At 35.6% G+C, this 20,124-nt stretch overlaps 1 protein-coding gene across 4 annotated transcripts in view; it reads right to left on the reverse strand.

Annotated features, from left to right (window-relative positions):
• Positions 1-972: 972 nt before the first annotated feature.
• Positions 973-20,124, reverse strand: part of TTBK2 (tau tubulin kinase 2) — a 221,075-nt gene continuing 201,923 nt past the window's right edge. For all 4 annotated transcript variants that reach the window (XM_031952168.1, XM_031952169.1, XM_031952167.1 and 1 more), the window contains 2 exons: positions 11,410-12,692; positions 973-7,749 (listed from right to left, as the gene is read on the reverse strand). In XM_031952168.1, the coding sequence (XP_031808028.1) occupies positions 7,281-7,749; positions 11,410-12,692 (1,752 nt within the window). In that variant the 3' untranslated portion in view covers positions 973-7,280. The remainder of the gene's footprint in view (positions 7,750-11,409; positions 12,693-20,124) is intronic.

A 20,124-nucleotide genomic window follows, 5' to 3' on the forward strand; every position in this document is an offset into this window, starting at 1 on the left:
ATGTGCTGTGGCTGCCAACATCTTTTTTGCTTTTATACAGTTTATCCCTCTGGTTTGGTTCTTTGCTGTAGGTGAACTGGCTCGTAAAGCATCATGGGCTGTTTTCACCCTTATGCAAGGGAAAGCTTGAGATTATTAACCTGGTGGATGTAAGAAATTTATATAATATAATAAATAAATAAATTTATATAATATTCTATAAATAGAATCAGAAAACGGATAACTAGCATTTCTTACTCCTTATTACCAAATGATCATAATAATGCAGTCAGAGCTGGAGTTTGCATGCGGAATGAATATTTTATTACTAGTTTATAAAAATAAAATACAAAATAATTTGAAACAGAACTTAAAACACTGTACAAAGCCTTAATATGATACAAATGGGGAAATTAAATAAATAATTACACTTTTATGTACAGACGGCCGATATGAAAGCACTCCTGTTTCTGCAGATACCTTATGTCCTTGGTTGCCTGAGAAAAGAATGGGGAAAAGTGGGGTGTTTGTGGGGGGCAAGGGGACACTTGTAGGTAATACCTTTGGGAAGAAACAAAATCAGAAGACAGTCTTACTGATGTGCCATTTACAAAGTACCCCAATACTTTCACAGAACAGCTTCTCATCTTCCTGTGTCCTGCCAGTGATTCACAGGGAGTCAAGCAAAATCATCGAGTGTTCACCTAACTTATTTGTATGATTCAATAAGAAAGAAATCCTACCCTTCAGCTTGCTATTTGAGTCTGATTTAGCAGCCACCAACAATTCACAGTTTCTTAAGTTTACTTCCTAGTTCAACACAGTTTTCCTGTTTTAAAAAGTTAGGGATGTCTAGGTAAAAGAAAATGGCACAATAATGTAGGCACTGGCTGTTTGAGGAAAGCAGTCAAAATTAGAACCAATATATAACTGAAACCTAGTGTGGGGTGTACCCCAAAGAGCAGCATGTTGAAGGAAACTAATGAACCCATACTAAAGCCTCTGAAGAATAGACTTCAATCTTTTTTTTTTTTTTTTTCATCTTTACTCTGCCTTCTCTACTGGGTGTCTTTTCATCAAAATTTTGAATAGACTAATTTTACACTGTTTGGTACCATCTCTTAATAACCAATGATCATTTTGGGAAAACTCGGTGAGTATCTTGAAAAACTCTTGGATTTTGGAAAATCTTGTGACTTCTTCCACCTCAATACTTTCCTCCCTCCCCTCCAATCAATATTCAAGCACTGGTCTTTTAGGTTCTAAGAAGAAATAGATCTCTTTAACCCATTAGAAGTGAAGGAAAAGTATACCCAACATACAAGAAAAATTGCATTTAAAATCAGACTTGCAAAGAAACCTAGTTCCTGTGATGTGGTTTTTAGAGATGTGAATTGCAATTTGTAAAAACAAGACAAATATCCTAAAAGCTCACCTGACTTACTAAGAATCTTCACAACCAGGTTGTGGAACCCAGAAATTACACAAAGGCAAGTGTTCATAATGGTTTGTGCAATGAATAGCTCCTACAGTGCAAGAAACTATTTACTGAATGACCTCTTTCATTTTTTCCCCATTCTTTAGGTAAATGGGCACCTTGCCAATATTCTTGGGCATCTGGGAAAAGCAGGGCTGCGTAGCTCATGATAAAAAGCTTAAGGAAAGTTGTACCTATCCTACCATTTCTACTATATCTTAGGAAGATAACAGCATCCTATTATAACCTCATTAAGGGAATGGCAGGAAGAATGCCAAAATATTTTTCTTGAAATTCACTGTTAGAAGTACTGGAGAAGGGAATGGGATTCAAGTAATTATTAAATATGTAGAAGACTTGCTTTTTGACCGTGAAACTTTCTCAACTTCTTGTGTCTAAAAGCTATAGGCATTCACCAGATTGCAATAAATGCCAAGTGATACTTTTATCTGGTCAGGTTTATCTTATGAAGAACCTTTTAATTTTTTGTGGGGGGGAGTATAAAGAAATCAAATCATAGAACCTCTGCTTCACAGAGGAGCCTTGCTTTATAAAGTAGTGTCATGTCCAGCAGGTAACTGCGTCTGGGGCAAACAAAACCATAATGAAATTAGAAAACATTAACTTGTTGGGAGTCATAGAATGACTTTGAGAATCTTCTGTGTAGCTATTCTCCCTTGCTGTGCTGGGAAACCCAATTCCCCCTTTCTCATAATGTACAATTTCTTTAAGGTCCAAAGTTTGTGGGTAAAACTGCCCACTATTGGGGTAGTGGGGGGAGGTTGGGACAACAAAAATTATAAAAGTTTTCCTAAGTGGTGGTGTAAACCCACTCTAGTTCCATTCTGTGGGAGCAGGAATTGGATTTCTTTGACACAGTAGCCCTGACCTGAAATCAGATATTGGAGTTGTTTCAGATCACTCTTCCAAGCTGAAGTCTTAAGTAATCATGCATCTGTAGATTGCTAAGTACATGATGATCTTGTGGGACAGTCATGGTGGCTACATCCCTTTAAGCATTAAACATTTTTGTCTCTTTTTAAAATAAGACTTAACAAGTCTGTGTCTGTCTGTCTTGTCTACAGAACCAAAGGCAAAGAGAAGCCAAAAAATAAAATATTCTCTTTCAGCACTAGTGGCATTGGTGCTAAAGTGACCATTTTCACCTGAGATGAAGTGCCCAAATACTCCATGAATATGTATGTAAACAAAAACAGGTATATCTGAATCTTCCTACTATCAAGATTACAGAAGAACAGGAATAAAACAAAAACGATAGTTCTCTCATACCTGTGCACTTTTTTTGGTTATAAACGGAGCCAAAAAAAATTTTTTTTTTAAATCTGAAGAGCTTAGTTACTTGTGACTACTAAATTTGACTTACCATTTATAAATAGTTTAAAATGCCCCCAAAAGTCAAATGTACCTTCCCTAAACCTCCCACCCACCCCCCGGCTATTAATTCTGATTTCTGGGACACTATTTCCCCATCACTAACTTCTAATGCTAGGTAAGGAATGAAATTTCCCAAACTAGGGACCCCCCCCAATAAAAAAATCTCTAATTCTGTTTCAACTTGGGTGACCTCATGTAGAAATGTTAGTTATGGTTTTAACTATGTTTTACATGCATAAAGCCATGCTTTCTCCCTGTAAAATAAATGCAACCTTGAAAAACATTAGCACAGAAGTCTATAGAATAGAAGGAATCTCATCAGTGCTTCTGTAATATTTGAGAGCCTTCCCACCAGCTGTGCAAAAATGTTCCCAAAGTGGCCACTTACTCAAATTAATCAAGGAGTCTTCTACATAGTCTTTAAAAAATTACACGTGTAATATAATACATTAGTAAGCAGCAAAGACTTTTGAGTGAAAAGAGCAAAGAATATAAAGTGTATATTGACTGCAATGGGTTCCAATAAATACTATTTTGCTAGTTATTTGGGGCTTGATTATCTTCACAATGTTTATAGAAAAATTGGAAATTTAGTTCATACCATGCAACTTAAAATTTAAGTATAAATACATCATTATTAGCAAAGCCAGCTTGCATAGGAATGGTGAATTAGAGAAACAACATCTCTGAACAAGTCTAAAATTCAGAAATTCTTATAATTCCAGGCAGTAGCTTTTAAGTGTAAAATTTATCTGACCCAGTTTTCCTTTTTATATTTACCACATTAAATCTGTTCACACAAAAATATCTTCACGTATGAAAACGTAGGTAGAAATGACCATATAGAATTTTAATTGAATGTCTCAACCAATCTCCAATCCCTGGGAAGCAAAATTCAGGATTAGATCATATAGCTACAAAAGATGATTAAAATGATTCTGCCCAACTGATACAATTACAAAGAACTGGAGAAGAAAAGGAAGCTTAGGAGGAGGTGTGAGTCAATATCTATTAAAACACACAGGGATTACAGACTGTCAAAAGGCTTGCCTTCCAAACCTCAATTCAACTGAGGCACTTGAGTTCCCATAATGCAGTTCTGGCTTTTGCCTTACATTTTTAACATTTTTTTGTCTTTGCATTTTAATATAGTTTTATTTGACTTTGATTAGCACCTACTCCTAAACCCCCAAACTCAACACATTTCTATTTAGGATAATCAAATGAACTGCTTTTAAGTTGGGGACAGTGGATAAGCTACACTTGTTACCCAAGTCTGCAATATGTCAACACTAGAGAAAAAAAATTCATTCTTTATACATCCTAACTTAACACAAAACCAAGATTCCCGTCCCCTGTACCTCCCCCTCCCAAAAAAGTCCTGAGCCTGCTAAGCTCAGGAATGACACTCTAATTTAGCCTGAGTGACATTCAATATCTAAAAGCACAAATAATCCGTTCAAAGACAACTATGCTTTTAAATAAATTACACTAGACACTCTACATAGGACATGTACTTTCAGATATACTTAATAATATATGAGGGTAGAGCTACTTTATGGGTTTTTCCCATAAAAGAAAGCAGAGAGAGCAGAAACACATCTTTGGTTAACTCTCTTTAACATGCAAGATAAAATATTCTTACATAATGATGGCTGCTTATCTCTCAATCCTGATGTGTAGTATTTGAGGCTTAACAAACTTTGCCAGTGCTTCTTATAAAAAAAGCAGGGCAGCACAGTGGAAAGGTCAAGGGTATGGGGGGAAAAACCAAAGAGGAGGGGAAAAAAAAACCCAAAACATTTATATGCCACTCTGACTTCAATGTTGGTTTGGGGAAAATTTGGCAAAGATGCCAGCAGGGAAGTGAGATCACACATACACTACAATAGTAGCCACATCTGCAACAACAGCTCTTCAAAATGGGTTATAACTAGCACAGTTGTAACTAGAGAGAACAGAACTTAATGCAGGCTACTTTTAGCACGGTTTAGCCAATGCAACAAAATAAAAATTATATAGCTCTGATATCACAAGTCTATAAGTACCCAGTAAAAGTGAAGAAAGCAAATGGAATGATAACAGGGTTTTTTTTTTTTTTTTTTAAATCGATTCATGTTAACCTAGCATGGCATTCTCTTTGTCATTGGACTTAAACCATGATCATCATCCCAGATTATATACTATAACCCTGATGACAGTACTATGAAATTAATGTGACATCTCTGAACCAGTAATACAACACTTTCAAGTAATTTTTTTTCCCATTAAAAGCTCCCTTTTAATGAAAATTTAAACTATACTCCTAAAATCTGGCTTATTTGAAAACTGTCAACCCTTAGACCTTATACAGGGAAGGTTGGAAGAATCTCTCTGAGGTGTCACATGCCAAGAAAATATTTTCATAAAATGAAGACGCAAGGCCCAAGTTTATTTGAGGCACGCAATAGAAGGGGGATTTCACCATCTGTGGTCTATAAATTACAAATGGAGAATGAATGAATGAATTTATACGCATATGTCTCTCTATATTTATATATATATATTTATAAATATTTATATAATTTACTATGAAGACATGCAAGTGTTATTATAGCAACTATTATACAATATAATACAGAGAGATTGGTTTTGCCAATGTTACAGTTGCTTTAGGAACAGCAGGTATTCCCTACCTGTTGCATTCCTCTGTAGTGCTTGAAACCCAAAAGAAATTAAGGTTCCTTACTATGCTACATTACTTATAGGAGACAGTACACACATGGAGAGTAATTTTTTTTTTTAAGTCCAACATAGACTAAGAAAAAAGTTCAGTGCAGCTTCAGGGCTACATTGATGCAGCATCGGAACATATTTTACTCAGAGAAGAAATATTTTTTTCAAACCAAGGGAATGAGGTTTGGCAACAAACACAAGGTTAAAGAAAAAAGCACAGATGTTTGTTTGCTGGAAGGCAAATATCAACAGCAAGCAGACCCATTTAGCTGACCCTGATAAGGTTTCCACCCAGCATGCCAGGGACGTGGAGTACAAGGTGGCCAATTCAAAGTCTGAAATAGTTTCATTTTGGCTGATCCCTTCTACAGGGAGAAGTATATGATGAAAGAGTTCCCACTGAGGTCCTCCATAGTTACTAAATGGAACCACACAGAAATTGGGATGGGAAGCTCAACATTGTTAATCTGAGGCACAGAGGTAGGACCTGCTAGGAGCAAAAGATGGATTAAAAAAACACCAAAGATAACTATTTAAGCCTGATCTTCCAGCTTTATTTCCCCAGACAATCAATTCTAGTTACTAGGTAACTTACAAAATGTAAGGTTTGAGGATTACCTCCTTCAACAACATACCTAATTCCTTTTTCTGGGGGGAGGAGGAAGTAATCCTGAGATGTAAAAATGGAGAGACAATCCAGTGTCCCTTTCCCATTTACTCTTTCTGGAAACATCTCGGGGGTTGACATTGAAAATAACTGGTGCTCCAAGGAACTAGGGGATGAGGATTGGGGTTATAGTGAGGTAAATTTATAGGCAAGGGGATTCCTCAACTTGAACTTTCATGTCTCTTATAATCTTCCAAGTTGCTACTAGTGTAAAGATTCTGGCTTCCAAATCAATCTGTGGATATCCCTCATCTCTCCTATAGATTCTTGAAAGAAGGTCTTTAGTTATCTGCCACCATAAGAAGTACTGAATTGTACAGCTATTGCATCAAAGGACAATATGAGGGAACTAATTTCTCTGGATTTGAAATAGCTAAGTCAAGTCTTAGCAAACACTGCTAAAAACTCTTTTGGGATATGTTAAAAATACGTATTTTAAAGATGAGCCTGGTGAGAGAAAGGAGAATGAAGTATGTGGGCTTGCTCATGAAATTGGATTCCAAAGAGGTCACTTGGACTTGGAACAAAGGTTACACAATGACCCAGCATACCATATGGACATGAAATCAAAGAACTCACTCATCATCACTGGCTTCCAGATAGCATATTTTCTTAAGTTAAAATAATCTGAGCAATACTGATTCTCTAAGGTGCGAAAAACTTGAATGAAAATATTAGTTTTCAGATTTTGTTTAAATAACTTATATAGATAGTAGGCCAAAACCATAAACTTCATTCAGCCTCCCTCACAACTCTGTTTTTGAAAGCAGTTAAGGAATTAAAGATTACTGGACTTGGTGAATTTCACCCCAATGAGGCTGGATTGCCCCTTCCCACACAAATATACTCTTTGATTTTTGATCTGCTTGCTGCCTGCCTTTTGGTAATTCTTTGTCACACATTCTTTTCATAAATAATTTATCATATGTTACTTTCTTTTGCAAGTGAAGGTCAACACTGATTTTTTTTAAAATATATAGTACACGGACACAACATGCATCAGGTTTAGGAGGATTTCACACCTGTGATAGGGACACAGCTTGGTTCCTATCTGCTGAGTTTACTGGCTGACTTATTCTTCCCTTGGGGAGTTTTGGGACTGGCAGAATGGTGGTAGAGGCTGCCAGATCCTTTCATGCCATTCTTGCTGGATTTAAGACAGCAGTGCTCCTGTTGGCAGGACCTCCTCGAAGATGAGGATCCTGAGTGACTGGGAGGTGATTTGCTTCTCCCCAGATGTGGGGATGAACTCCTCTGGTCATGGTGGGGCCGTCCAGCCCTGGATGGTGAGGAACTTGAAGTGCGGGGCAAGGAAGAGCTTCGTGGAGAGGCACTGGGACTTCTCCGAGGGACAACTGGGCTCTTGGGGGGTGTTTTTGGACTGTGAGGGGAGCCAGGACTCTTGCACTGAGTAGAGCCCCGAGATTTCTGAGATCCATTTTGAAGAATTTGAGCCAGACGGGAGAAAAGATCCGAGTCAGAGTTGCTGCTCCCTAAGACTTTATACCTACGTAACCTTAAAAGAATACAAGAAGAATTATCTTGATATTCATTTCAGTAGGATTTATGAAAATCTGCAAACTGTAAATACCTTAAAATATGCACAGATACCCTTTACATGTGCCAATTGTGCCATTATACAAGATCATGTTTTGGGGGTATAAGGGATTCCAGTCTAATTTTTATTTTTCAATATTTCAATACTTTTAAGAAATTTGATAAGATCACATGTATGATTGTGTAATATTGGTTAAACGTTTACATTTAGTTTGGGGATGTTTACATCTATGAAAATCTCAACATTATGCTGTGAGTCTTCCACATGAATTGTACCTACCAAGAAGAATAAAAGCTGTTATTAAAAATATTTTAGCCATATTCAATAATTTGTAAATTTTTTAAAAAGGTTACTTAAGGCCTGGAAAGACTTACACGAACTGATGCTGAGTGAAACGAGCAGGGCCAAAAGATCATTATATACTTCAACAACAATACTATATGATGACCAGTTCTGATGGACCTGGCCATCCTCAGCAATGAGATCAACCAAATCATTTCCAATGGAGCAGTAATGAACTGAACCAGCTACGCCCAGCGAAAGAACTCTGGGAGATGACTAAAAACCATTACATTGAATTCCCAATCCCTATATTTATGCCCACCTGCATTTTTGATTTCCTTCACAACTGTACAATATTTCAGAGTCTGATTATTTTTGTACAGCAAAATAACGGTTTGGTCATGTATACTTATTGTGTATCTAATTTATATTTTAATATATTTAACATCTACTGGTCATCCTGCCATGTGGGGGTAGGGGTGGGGGGTAAGAGGTGAAAAATTGGAACAAGAGGTTTGGCAATTGTTAATGTTGTAAAGTTACCATACATATAACCTGTAAATAAAAGGCTATTAAATAAATTAAAAAAAAAAAAAAGGTTACTTAATCCCAATTTCTTCATCTATAAAATGGTGAAGTTAGACTAGATGATCACTTCTTTCTAGTTAATATAATTCTATGATTCTGGTAATTTAATGGAACCTGTGAGAATTCCTGATACCATAGTGTTTGAAAAATGTGTTTGGATAGATGATTTAGATGTTCTAAGTAAGTGGCTCAAAAGTCTTCACCTTGATTTATAAAACTTCAAATTTCTAAAGCTACTACTGATCTAACCTTATTACCTGGCACCTAGAAAATGACTTTTAAGGCTATGCTAGCACCTATAAGAACCAGAAATGACATTCTAATATAATTGATCATCAACAACTTACTCACTTTTTGGGATCCTCTTCCCTCTAATTCAATTCTCTTTCATAAGTGTCATGCTATGCTTGGGAAAGTGTTGCTAATCTGCCTCCAGGACTTACAAATAACCCTATAATTAAAATTAATTTAACCTGTTGTTTTAGTACCATGGCCCAACTGGGAGGCTTCCTATATCTGACCTCTGTGCTCTAAGCTGGTTTATCCTATGTTATATTTAGCATAGTACTCCCCACTGGGCCTGCTGACACAATGTTAATTCTGATTAGTAGGAAGCACGTTATGAGTTTTGTGGCCTTAAAATGCTAAACATTTTAAAATTCAATTTAGTTATTATATTGAATTCCTAAGCAACCCAATTCATAAATTCAACAAAGTAACTGAATGACTATTTATAAACTGCTTAGTGTGTAAGATATTGTACTAACTCTGAAGATACCAAAATAAAAATAATACAGTCCTTTTACTCAAGAAGCTTCCTTTCTGTTGGAAGAAGGGAGAGAACATGCATGTACCTAGATAAATATAATACAAGAGGGAATAGTGAGGGCAAAGGAGATATCCAGATAAAATAGTAAAAGAAAATTTGAGGAGGAAGAGAATACTGCGATCAGGAAGCTTCACAAAGAAAGTGATAACTAAAGGAAGAAAATTCTTAAAGAAGGAAATGAGAAGGGAATGCTTTTTAGGCATAAGACAGAGCTCATCTTCTTACCCCTTGGTACTTTTGGTTCATAATTTTCCCTCATTCTTGAAATGTTGTCCCCATCCTCCTATCTAGACCTAAGCAAGTACTATAAACTGACCACCCCTGACTTCTTCCACACACTAACAATTCTTTCTTCTTTTGGGTCTTACCCAACAACTGGTTTGAGTACAAATAATTCTGTACTGAAATAAAATAATTATCATAACTTTAGGTTACTTAGGTTATACCACTATATGCTACTTAGGTTGTAAATTCTCTTCCTCAGTGCTTTGTATATGAAAGGTGCTTAAGAAATAATCTGAGTTGAAGAAGTATTAAAAGAAAAAGAGGGAAAATCTGGATGATGAACCTTTAAATAAATCCTTACACTGTCAAGAGAAAATGTATAGCTCTTAGGATAAATCGTTAGATCTTAACGTTTCATTTAAATAACTATACTTACTTGTACTTATTGTTTCATTTAAATAACTATAATGTCCTTCCATGCAATGCAAGATATTCACCATTCTTCCTGAGATTTCTCTTAGGGGTTGATATTTTCAACCTAATGCTTAGTTACCCCTTTTGGCTCATGATACAGGCAGAACCTCTATTTAAAAAACTTTAAAATACAAAAATCTCTTATACTCAAAGAGATATTTATTGCTAACAAATACAAAGGTGACATACTGCGTGTGATTCAGATATTTGTTTTTTCATTTCTTGCTAACAGCTTAAGGCCTTTTTCCTCTTACTGGTTTTTCTACACTATAGTGCTTCAGTTCTCAAGGGAAGAAGTCTGATATCACTCCATAATCTTTACCTTTCCACTCCCTCTAAAAAAATGTAAATAATATCTTGAAACTACCTAAAAATATAGTTATATCCTAAACTGCAAATACAAAACAACTTCAAAGACTGGTAAAATCTGTCATAGGATTTTTTTGTCTTAATCTGATCAGGAAGGCACTGGGAGCCATTGGATAGTTTTTAATATAGAACTAGACATTGTAATGATATTTATTAAAATGATATTCTAGCTACTTCTGGAAGCATTTAAACCAGGGGTCCTCAAACTACAGCCCGCTGGCCAGATGCAGCAGCTGAGGACATTTATCCCCCTCACCCAGGGCTATGAAGTTTCTTTATTTAAAGGCTCACAAAACAAAGTTTTTGTTTTTACTATAGTCTGGCCCTCCAACAGTCAGAGACAGTGAACTGGCTGCCTATTTAAAAAGTTTGAGGACCCCTGATTTAAACCTTAAAAATTAGTCATGCTTCTGGAGAGAGAAGGTATGGATATCAATTTCAATGGGGAGGAGATGACAGCCATAACTCAAATAGCACTTTAAGATTGACAGAGTATTTCTTTACAACATACTTATGAGATAGGTCATGCACATATTATCATTCACATTTTAAAGTGAAGAAACTGAGATTTCAAAGAGCTCTTGAGCTTCCTGATATCAAATAGTTAGAAAACATTAGGATCAAGACTAAAACTCAGGTCTTCTACAACTAGTTCTCCTTCCACTATGCCAGGGATAATAAAACTTTATTTAAAAAAAAACAGATTAAAAAACATTCCTAGTTTACAAAGACATGCAATGAGAGGTTGTAGGGGATAGTTTGCTGACTCCTGCACTGTGCCATGCTGCCTATAATTGAAGGATTTCTTATAAATCCTATAATACATACATGTTCTATCCCTTTGGTCTTACCTGGCTTCTACTCCAGGTCTAGTTGGAGGCTTTCCAGGTGGTGGCCGAGGAAAGAACTGAGCTGAGGCTGAGTTACTGACTTGATCTGGATTAGCCCACGTAACTGGCCGTGGAATTTTGCTCTTTCTAGCCTGAGAGCTGAGAGGTGACAGAAAGCTGTCCTCAGCTGACCTACTCAAGTGAGGGTCTATTGCCAGTCTTGAAAAGGGAGTGAAAACTTCATCCTCAGGAAAGGAAACAGGAACACCAGCTAACTTCTCCTCTAGTGATTTGTCAGAGGCACTTGAGAGGTCACCAAGGAAAGACTTGAGTTGTCTTTTCTCCACCAGCAGCTTCACTAGATCTGGCTGATAAGCCTTCTTTTGAAGGAGTTTCTCTTTCGCTGAAACTGGAGAAGAGGACTCGAAAGTTGAGTCTATCTCTTGTGCTAGAACAGGGATGCGACTGTGTCTAGTTATAAAGGATGATCTAATGACATCCTTCCTGGATGTGGGAGAATGTTCATTTTCTGAAATGCAATGGAACAACTCTCCATTTCGAGGGGAAATCTTCTCTTTCTTACCCTCTTGATGTAAAAAAGCAGAGAGATCCCCTTGGTGACTGGGCACACCTTCCCCCTTACTGATATCCTCATCTCTTTGTAATTTGCTTTTTTGTACCATTACCTGACCTATCTGCCCTTCACCATGTGGGTGGATGACTCGTGCTGGAGAAATTTCTGAAGTTGCACCTGCCAGAAGCTTCATTATCTCATGATTTGTGTCCTGATCTGGCACTAAGCAGAAAGTCCGTGTTCTGAATTCTTCAAGAAGCTCGGGAGTAGATGAATGCTCCCTTTCTAAATCTCCTGGAAGATTAGCAATCTCAATGAAACAATGCCCTTTGCCTAATTTCTCCTCCTCATTGTCTGAACCCAATACTGTGCTCTTCTCTTCAGCTCCCACAACAGGGAGAGTCTCAAATTCTTTTGCGGCCACTTTGATGTTATGGTCGGGCAGCTCTTTTTGAACCAAGTCTTGGGATTTGACACATTCCCTTGTGAGGTCTTCCCTTGGAGTATTATCCTGACCTAGATGATCCAAAGGAAGCACCCAGTCTGTTCTACTGGCACCACTAGGAAGTTCACCCTCTGTCCCCACTACAGCAGACACATTTTCCTTTGGAGAGTAAAGTTCAACAGTATGTTCCAGAGGCTGAAGATCCTTTTTCTCCAAGGCTTGGCCATAATGAAAACTTCCTGAAGTAGACTGTGTAGATGCCACAGAAGGTCTGGGAATTGTAACCTAAAGTAGAAAAATAAAGGAAAAAGGAAAAACATGAACTAAAATCTATAATTTAGATGGAGATCAGTGTCTCCTACATATTTTGAGCAAGCATTTTTCAGACCTGACATGCAGAGATATGAAGAAGATAAGAGATTAACTCTTTTAAGAGAAAAACAAAAAACAAAAACCAGGAACAACAGCTGAGAATAAGGAACTATAAACATCTTTAAGAATTATTAAAAAAAAAAAAAGTAATCCTTTGTCAAGTAAATGTAAATACCTGGTGTCTTCATTTTATCACCTTATAGGTGACTGACACTTATCTAAATTTAAAAGATCAGTGCTTCCACATATATTATATCTAAGATTTACTGTAATCTATTTAACATGTATAGGACTGCTTGCCATCTGGGGGAGGGGGTGGAGGGAGGGAGGGGAAAAATCGGAACAGAAGTGAGTACAAGGGATAAAAAATTGTTGTAAAAAATTACCCTGGCATGGGTTCTGTCAATAAAAAGTTATTAAAAAAAAAAAAGATCAGTGCTTCTGGTAAATGTAAAGCAAAGTGATGCCCTTCAAACTTGTAATGAAAGATTAAAGTTCAGTTTTCAAGAACATCATATCTATGGTTTCTCAAGTAGTTTACTATAACCAACAATGCAAAATTTGAAAAGGAACACGATATTAACAGACAAAAAATAAGACCCATTCGTATAAGGGCATCATTAGTCAAACAAGCTCAAAGTCCAATCTTCTTAGTGGAAGGTATTTGTCCTGTGCTACCTTTTCAACTCTCTGATGACTCATATCAAGTAGTTGATATATGACATGGTCAGCAAACCTTATTCCTCAGCTGTTTCCTCCACCCCATCTCACTGTAATTGCTATCATTGCTAATATTATATTAGAGAAAGTAGTGATAGTAGGAAACTTTGTTTTGTATCAGTTTTTAATGGGAATGATTTTATTTCTTCACTATATGGAAATTTTTTTTGTTTCAAGAAGATGTTTATTACTCCAATAGGGAATAAAATCCTTCAACTTCACTTATGATAAATTTAAAAATTCCTACTCATCTTATAAAGCCTTACTGAACCTCTTCCAAGCAGCCCCTCTGATTCCTCTCTATCAGTAATGATCTCCCCTCATGGATCTTACATTGTCTTAAAAATATACTTATGTTTTGTTCTAGGCAGACTATATATGATCTTTAACCTAGGATAATTTACTATATATAATATACCAATATGCAAATGTATATGTACACATCCATGAAAGAATTATTATGGATTATGCTAGTGTTTTTATCTTATTGTTTGTTAAACTCCAAGAAGGATAGGGACCATAACTCAAATAAATTTTGTAATTGTTTGGGGAATTGATATTGCTGAAAATTACCAAAGGCCATTAATACCTTTATATGATTTATTTACTTTTGTGATTTTTTTTTGTTGATACATTGTTATACTCATCAGTTTCCATCCTTAAATTCCTAGTCTTTCTAATTTATGATCCTTTAAAAGTGTATTTTATTTGCTAATATATAAATTAAATTAGCACATTACATAGTTATTGATATAGATTTTTTCTTGGTTTTCTTTTTTCCCCAGAGACTATGCCTGTAAGGAGTTAGCCACTTGGCTTGGCACTCCTTGGGACCATGCAGTCATCTTTTATTTTCTACCTCACCACTGTCTCTGTGCTACTTGTTCCCTTTTCCTTCCCTTTTCCCTCCTTTCCGAACCTTCTTTTGTTCTTCTTCCCTCTCTCCCTCCCTCCCTCCCTTCCTTCTTTCTTCCTTCCCCACTGCCTCTGGAAAGAACATATCAAGTATTTCACTTACCATTTTTGTGACTGCCCAGGTCATAATATTCTTTCCTTAGCTACTATTTACCAATTATGTGCTGTTTGTCCAAAGGATGATAGCAGGAACTATTTCAATTTGTATTTGTATGTCCCAACATTTATCACAGTGTTTAGAACATAATGAGGGCTTAATGAATATATTTTTAAAATATATAATAGATTTTAAAATCAAAACCATTTTGTGCTTTTCAAAAATTACTAGGTATCATACTCAACATTTTATACATAATGTATATATATCGCATAAAAATTATTTGTTCTTTCAAAGTTCCAAAAAAAAAAAAAAAAAGAGAAAGAAATTTACTCATCCATTCTTTTGGCTCATGTATGTATGTTCATATGAATTTTTCATGCCAAATAATTAATGACCTACTAAATTCTTCTGAAATAGTATGTTTAAATCATCTAGTTCTTGTGTAAGTTTTGGTAATTGTTTTGAGTAAATATTCTTCCCTTTCACTTAAGTACTCCAATTTATTTACCTGTACATATTTTTATATCATTTTCCTAATTGTCATTATTTCAACTTTCTTTTAATTTTGATAACTTATGTTTTCTGTCTCTTGGATCCTTAACACTGATTTTATTCTATAATTTTCCGATTGTACTAACCATATCTCTCCCTCCCACACACTTACTAGTATTTTATTTTTTCCAATTACATGTAAAAATAGTCTTCAACTTTCAATTTTATAAAATTTTGAGTTCCAAATTTTCTCCTTCTCTTCCTCCTCCCCTTCCTTCTTCCTCACAAGACAGTAAGCAGTGTGACATAAGTTATATATATGTATAGTCATATTAATCATATTTCTACACTAGCCATAGTGTGAAAGAAGAATCAGAACAAAAGGGAAAAACCAAGAGAAATGAAGAAAAAAAATCACACACAAAAAAAGTGAAAATAGCATGTTTCAAACTGCATTCAGATTCCATCATTCTTTCTCTAGATGTGGATAGCATTTTCTATCATAAGTCTTTTGGAATTGTCTTGGATCATTTTATTGCTAGGAAAAGCTGTATCTATCATATTTGATAATCATACAGTGTTGCTGTTACTGTGCATGATGTTTTCTTGGTTCTGCTCACTTCACTCATGTTCTTGTAAGTTCTTTTCAGTTTTTTTGAAATCTGCATGCTTATCATTTGTTATAGCACAATAGTATTTCATTACATTTATATACCACAACTTGTTCATTCCCTTATTGGCGGGCATCTCAATTTCTAATTCTTTGCTCACACAAACAAAAAAGCTGCAAAAAATATTTTGTACATATGGGTTCTTTTCCATTTTTATGATTTCTTTGGAATACAGACCTAGCTAGTAGTGGTATTGCTGGGTCAAAGGATATGCACGATTTTGTAGCCTTTTGGGCCTAGTTCCAAATTGTTCTTCAGAATGGTTGAATCAGTTTGCAACTTCATCACAATGCTTTAGTGTTCCAATTTTCCTGTATTTCAACATTTATTGTTTTCCTTTTCTGGAATATCAAACTGGAGTTTGATAGGTATGAAGTGGTACCTCAGAGCTATTTTAATTTACAACATTTTTTCATGAGTATAGATGAGTTCTTCTGAAAACTGCCTGTTCATATGCTTTGACCATTTATCAGTTGGAGAGTGACTTACACTCTTATAAATTTGACTCACTTCTCTATGTTAAGAAATGAGGGTTTTATCAGAAACACTATCTGTAAAAATTGTTTTTTAACTTTCTGCTTTCCTTCTAATTTTGGTTGCACTGTCTGTCCATCTCTATTTTTTTTTTTTTTGATGATAATCAGACTATTTGATTTCTGGGACTTGGCATTAAGTTTATACTAATTGCTTAATGGATGTATAAATCCCAAAGATGGGGTGTCACAAGGAGCTCATTCACTGTTATTTAAAGATTTATGATGAAATACAGTTAATAACATTAAAAAATCATAACCTCAAGTTAAGAAGCTCTGGTTTAAAGAAGCTCTGGACTGAATCAAAAACCTAAAGATCTTTGAAATAGAAGAAAAAGGAATACTAAGTTTATCTCAATGGTGCAGAAGAATATTAGCATAACAGAAAGAAATCAGAGGACCTGGGTTCCAATCCCATTTCTGATGTTTTATTATTTTTGTGATTGTGGTCAAGTCCTTTTATGTTTCCCCTGGAGCTCAGTTTCTTTACTGTCGAATCCTCATGATTTCTAAAGTAGCTTCCAACTTTAAATCTATGATTCTATGAGTAAATTCCTACTTATCAAACAAATAAATTAGCCTATATAAAAGGAAATATTTTGCAAAACAAAATCTAAAAGAAAAATATATTACAAAAAAATCTGTGTAGTAACCATGTGTGATAAAAAATTGACATTCAGAATACAGAAAGAACTAATAGAAATTTTCATATCTAATACCTCTTTTCTTCATTGGATAACTGATTAAAGGGAATAGATAATTTTTGAAGAATGAAAATGATTGTTTTCACTTGAGAAATAATCACTATTGGGAGAGAACTACAAAGTAAACAACCTTAAGTATAACTTCATATCTAATTTCCAAAACTACTTTAAAATTATAACATTTAATATTGGTAGTACTTGGAGAAAGAGATATTCTAATGTATCATAAATGGAACTGAAGAAGGAAATGGCAAACTACTTCAGTATCTTTCCAAGAAAATCCCAAGTGGGGTAATGAACAGTCAGACATGACAACAAAATGACTGAACACATTAAACAATATATGCTAGGTACTGTGTGTATAAAAGGAAAAAACAAACAGTTATTATTGAGAAGATTATATTCTTTTGGGTAAAACAACGTGAACATAACATACAAGAGGTGTGGGGGGGTACGTGTCTGCGTGTGGGTGCTAACTGGGGAAGGCTAGTATAGCTGAGGCAATCACAAAATGCCTGGTCTCCATGGAGATGGTGTTGGAGCTGAATCTTTAAGAAAACTAGGGATTCTAAAAGATGGAGATGAAGACACAGGGCATCCCAGGACTAGGGGAAAGTTTATTCACAGACATGGATCCTGGAGGAATAGAGAGCAGGCTGGCTTGGTTAGGTCACATGGTACATGAAAGAGAGAAGGTAGGATGGAGCAAGGCTGTGAAAGGCTTTAAAAGACAAATAAGAGAGTTGGAAAACCCACGGGATTTAACTGAGTAGGGGAATGACAGGGTTTAGGAAATTATTTTGGCATCTGGATGAATGGGAGAAGAGAGACTGGAGGGAGAGTGATAAATGAAGGTATTACAATAGTCTAGGCAAAAGACCATAAAGGCCTGAATTTTACGGGAATGGATGTGAGAGATACTGTGGGGGTAAACACTGACATACCTTGGCAACTGACTGGTTATAAGAAAGTAAGAAGCTGAGGAAGACTCTGGTTGTGAACCTAAATGCTAGTACACAGATCAGAAGAGAAGGCATCAAAAGCAAACCAGTAATTTTTATTAAAACTTTTTCTTTTAGCAAAATATAAACTGTTTTGAACTTATTTTATTTTTCATTTTGTTTATATGTGAGATTAAGTTAGCAAGTAACCAATGTACTTATTTTACTTTATTTCCCCAATATAACATAAGTAGTATTGTTTTCATGGAAGTTGGTGAGAGAAATAAAGTGCTCTTGAAATATATCACCTCTTTGCCAGTGGAGATAAACAACTGGTTTTGGAAGAGAACTTGAGATGATCCCAGACCAAAGAAAGACTTGCCCTACTTTATTATTAACTATATTCCTTCCAACCCATTTTCTCAGTTCCAGCAGTATTTTTTAAGATCCTCGTCTTTATGCTATTTGTTACACATTTGCAAATCCTTCTTGATATTCTCTAACCTATATTACCAAGATCTTAGCATAAAAATACATTCACAGAAGAAATCTCAAGTCAATCAAAATAGCAATTAAATTGAATGACTGCCAAATGGTCAGAAACTGATGTATTTTGTTCAGTTTACATATTAGGAATGACATTAATAGTCTGGAATCCATCTAGGGAAAGGCAATCAAGAAAACTGAAGAGCCACAAAATCATTCCCTATGTGGATTTATTGAAGAATGCTGAAATGTATAAATCAAAGAAAAATGAAAACTTGGGGAAAAGGAAACAAAAAGGGAGCTACCTTCAAGTATCTGAAGGGCTGTCATATAGAATAGGAATTAAATTTGTTCTTCTTGCATGAGAGTTGCAAAAAGGTGACTTTAGGATTCATATAAGGAAAACATCTATAACCTTATCCAAATGTGGAATAGACTGCCTTCAGAAATGGTGGGCTCCCCTTCCCTAGAGGTCTTCAAACAAAGAAACTGAGTGGCTATTTGTGGCATGTGTTGTAGAGAGGAATTCTAATTTAGGTACAAGATGGATTAGTTAGCTTCTGAGGCCCTTCTCAAAGCTTAAGATTTGGTTTTTCTAAAATAAGTAAACAAATAAATACATTTAAAAAAAAGAGAGAGTGCAGATATATTTGGAAGTGGTTGATAAATTAAAATGTTGATTAATGAAAAAATGTTATATTAGCCTAGAGGGCAGTGTTTAAAGCCAAAGAGTAAAAATTATAGAGTAGATTTTAGGACATTACCAGGAAAAACTTGTTAATAATTAGAATTTTCTTAAAGCAAAATGGGTTATTTTGGGAATTAGTAAGTGTAGTGTCCAGACTAGCACTCTAGAGGATCTCAGTACCAGCCTGAGTCCTTGATCTTAGGAGAGGAGTAAAGGAGCAGGACCCACATGGATGGTCAAACATGGAGTCCATTTATTTCAAGATCTCTCAGTCTTAAATACCCTAGTACAATTACATCACTATAGCACCCTCCTTATGTGCTAATTGTAGAATGCTGCACACGAGGAACCACATATAGATGCCTCTTTACTGCAAGTATTTCTGCTTCAAGTAGAATATAGGTTCCTGACTTCTCAGGAAGGCTGAGATGCCCCCAAGGAGAGATGAGAGCCAAATCAGACATTGTCAGCAGTTTTCCTCTGGGCTGAAAGCTCTTACACTTCACCCAGAGTTCCCCTACTATCTGTGGCCCTCTGCAACTAAGCTCCTTGACACATCAGGATTTTAATGAGAAAATATATCCCAAACTGTTCTTATATGTTAGAGATAGGATTTGTGCTTTTGGTAAGTGGGTGGGCAGTTGATGGAGTCCCTTGCAAGTTTAGATTTCTGATTCTATTGATTGAATCTGAATCTGATTCTATCTATTATTTGTTTAAATGTAAGAGCAGTTGATCAATTTTATGAACTTATTTTCTTTTCCTTTAGCACAGAGATATACCTACAGTCATCTTGGTCATATAGTAATTAAGACAACTTTGAGACTGGGTATGATCATCCTCTTCTCCCTCTTCTTTCTTCCTCCCTCCATACTCCATGTTATCTTGGGAGAACACTGTTATATTTTATAAACAAACTTTACCATGAAAACATGGATATTATTATGTACGTAATACAGCTTCCATAAAATCAAATGTCCCTTTGTAAGACTGTTTTCATATAACTGGATAGCAGAGCATGCCTATAATTTTCTGATTCTCCAAATTCTTTTCTATCTCCTTCTTTCCTCTCCCTCACTTTCTTCAATTCAGCTT

Source organism: Sarcophilus harrisii, chromosome 2, assembly GCF_902635505.1.
Source record: "Sarcophilus harrisii chromosome 2, mSarHar1.11, whole genome shotgun sequence".
NCBI classification, from domain to species: domain Eukaryota; kingdom Metazoa; phylum Chordata; class Mammalia; order Dasyuromorphia; family Dasyuridae; genus Sarcophilus; species Sarcophilus harrisii.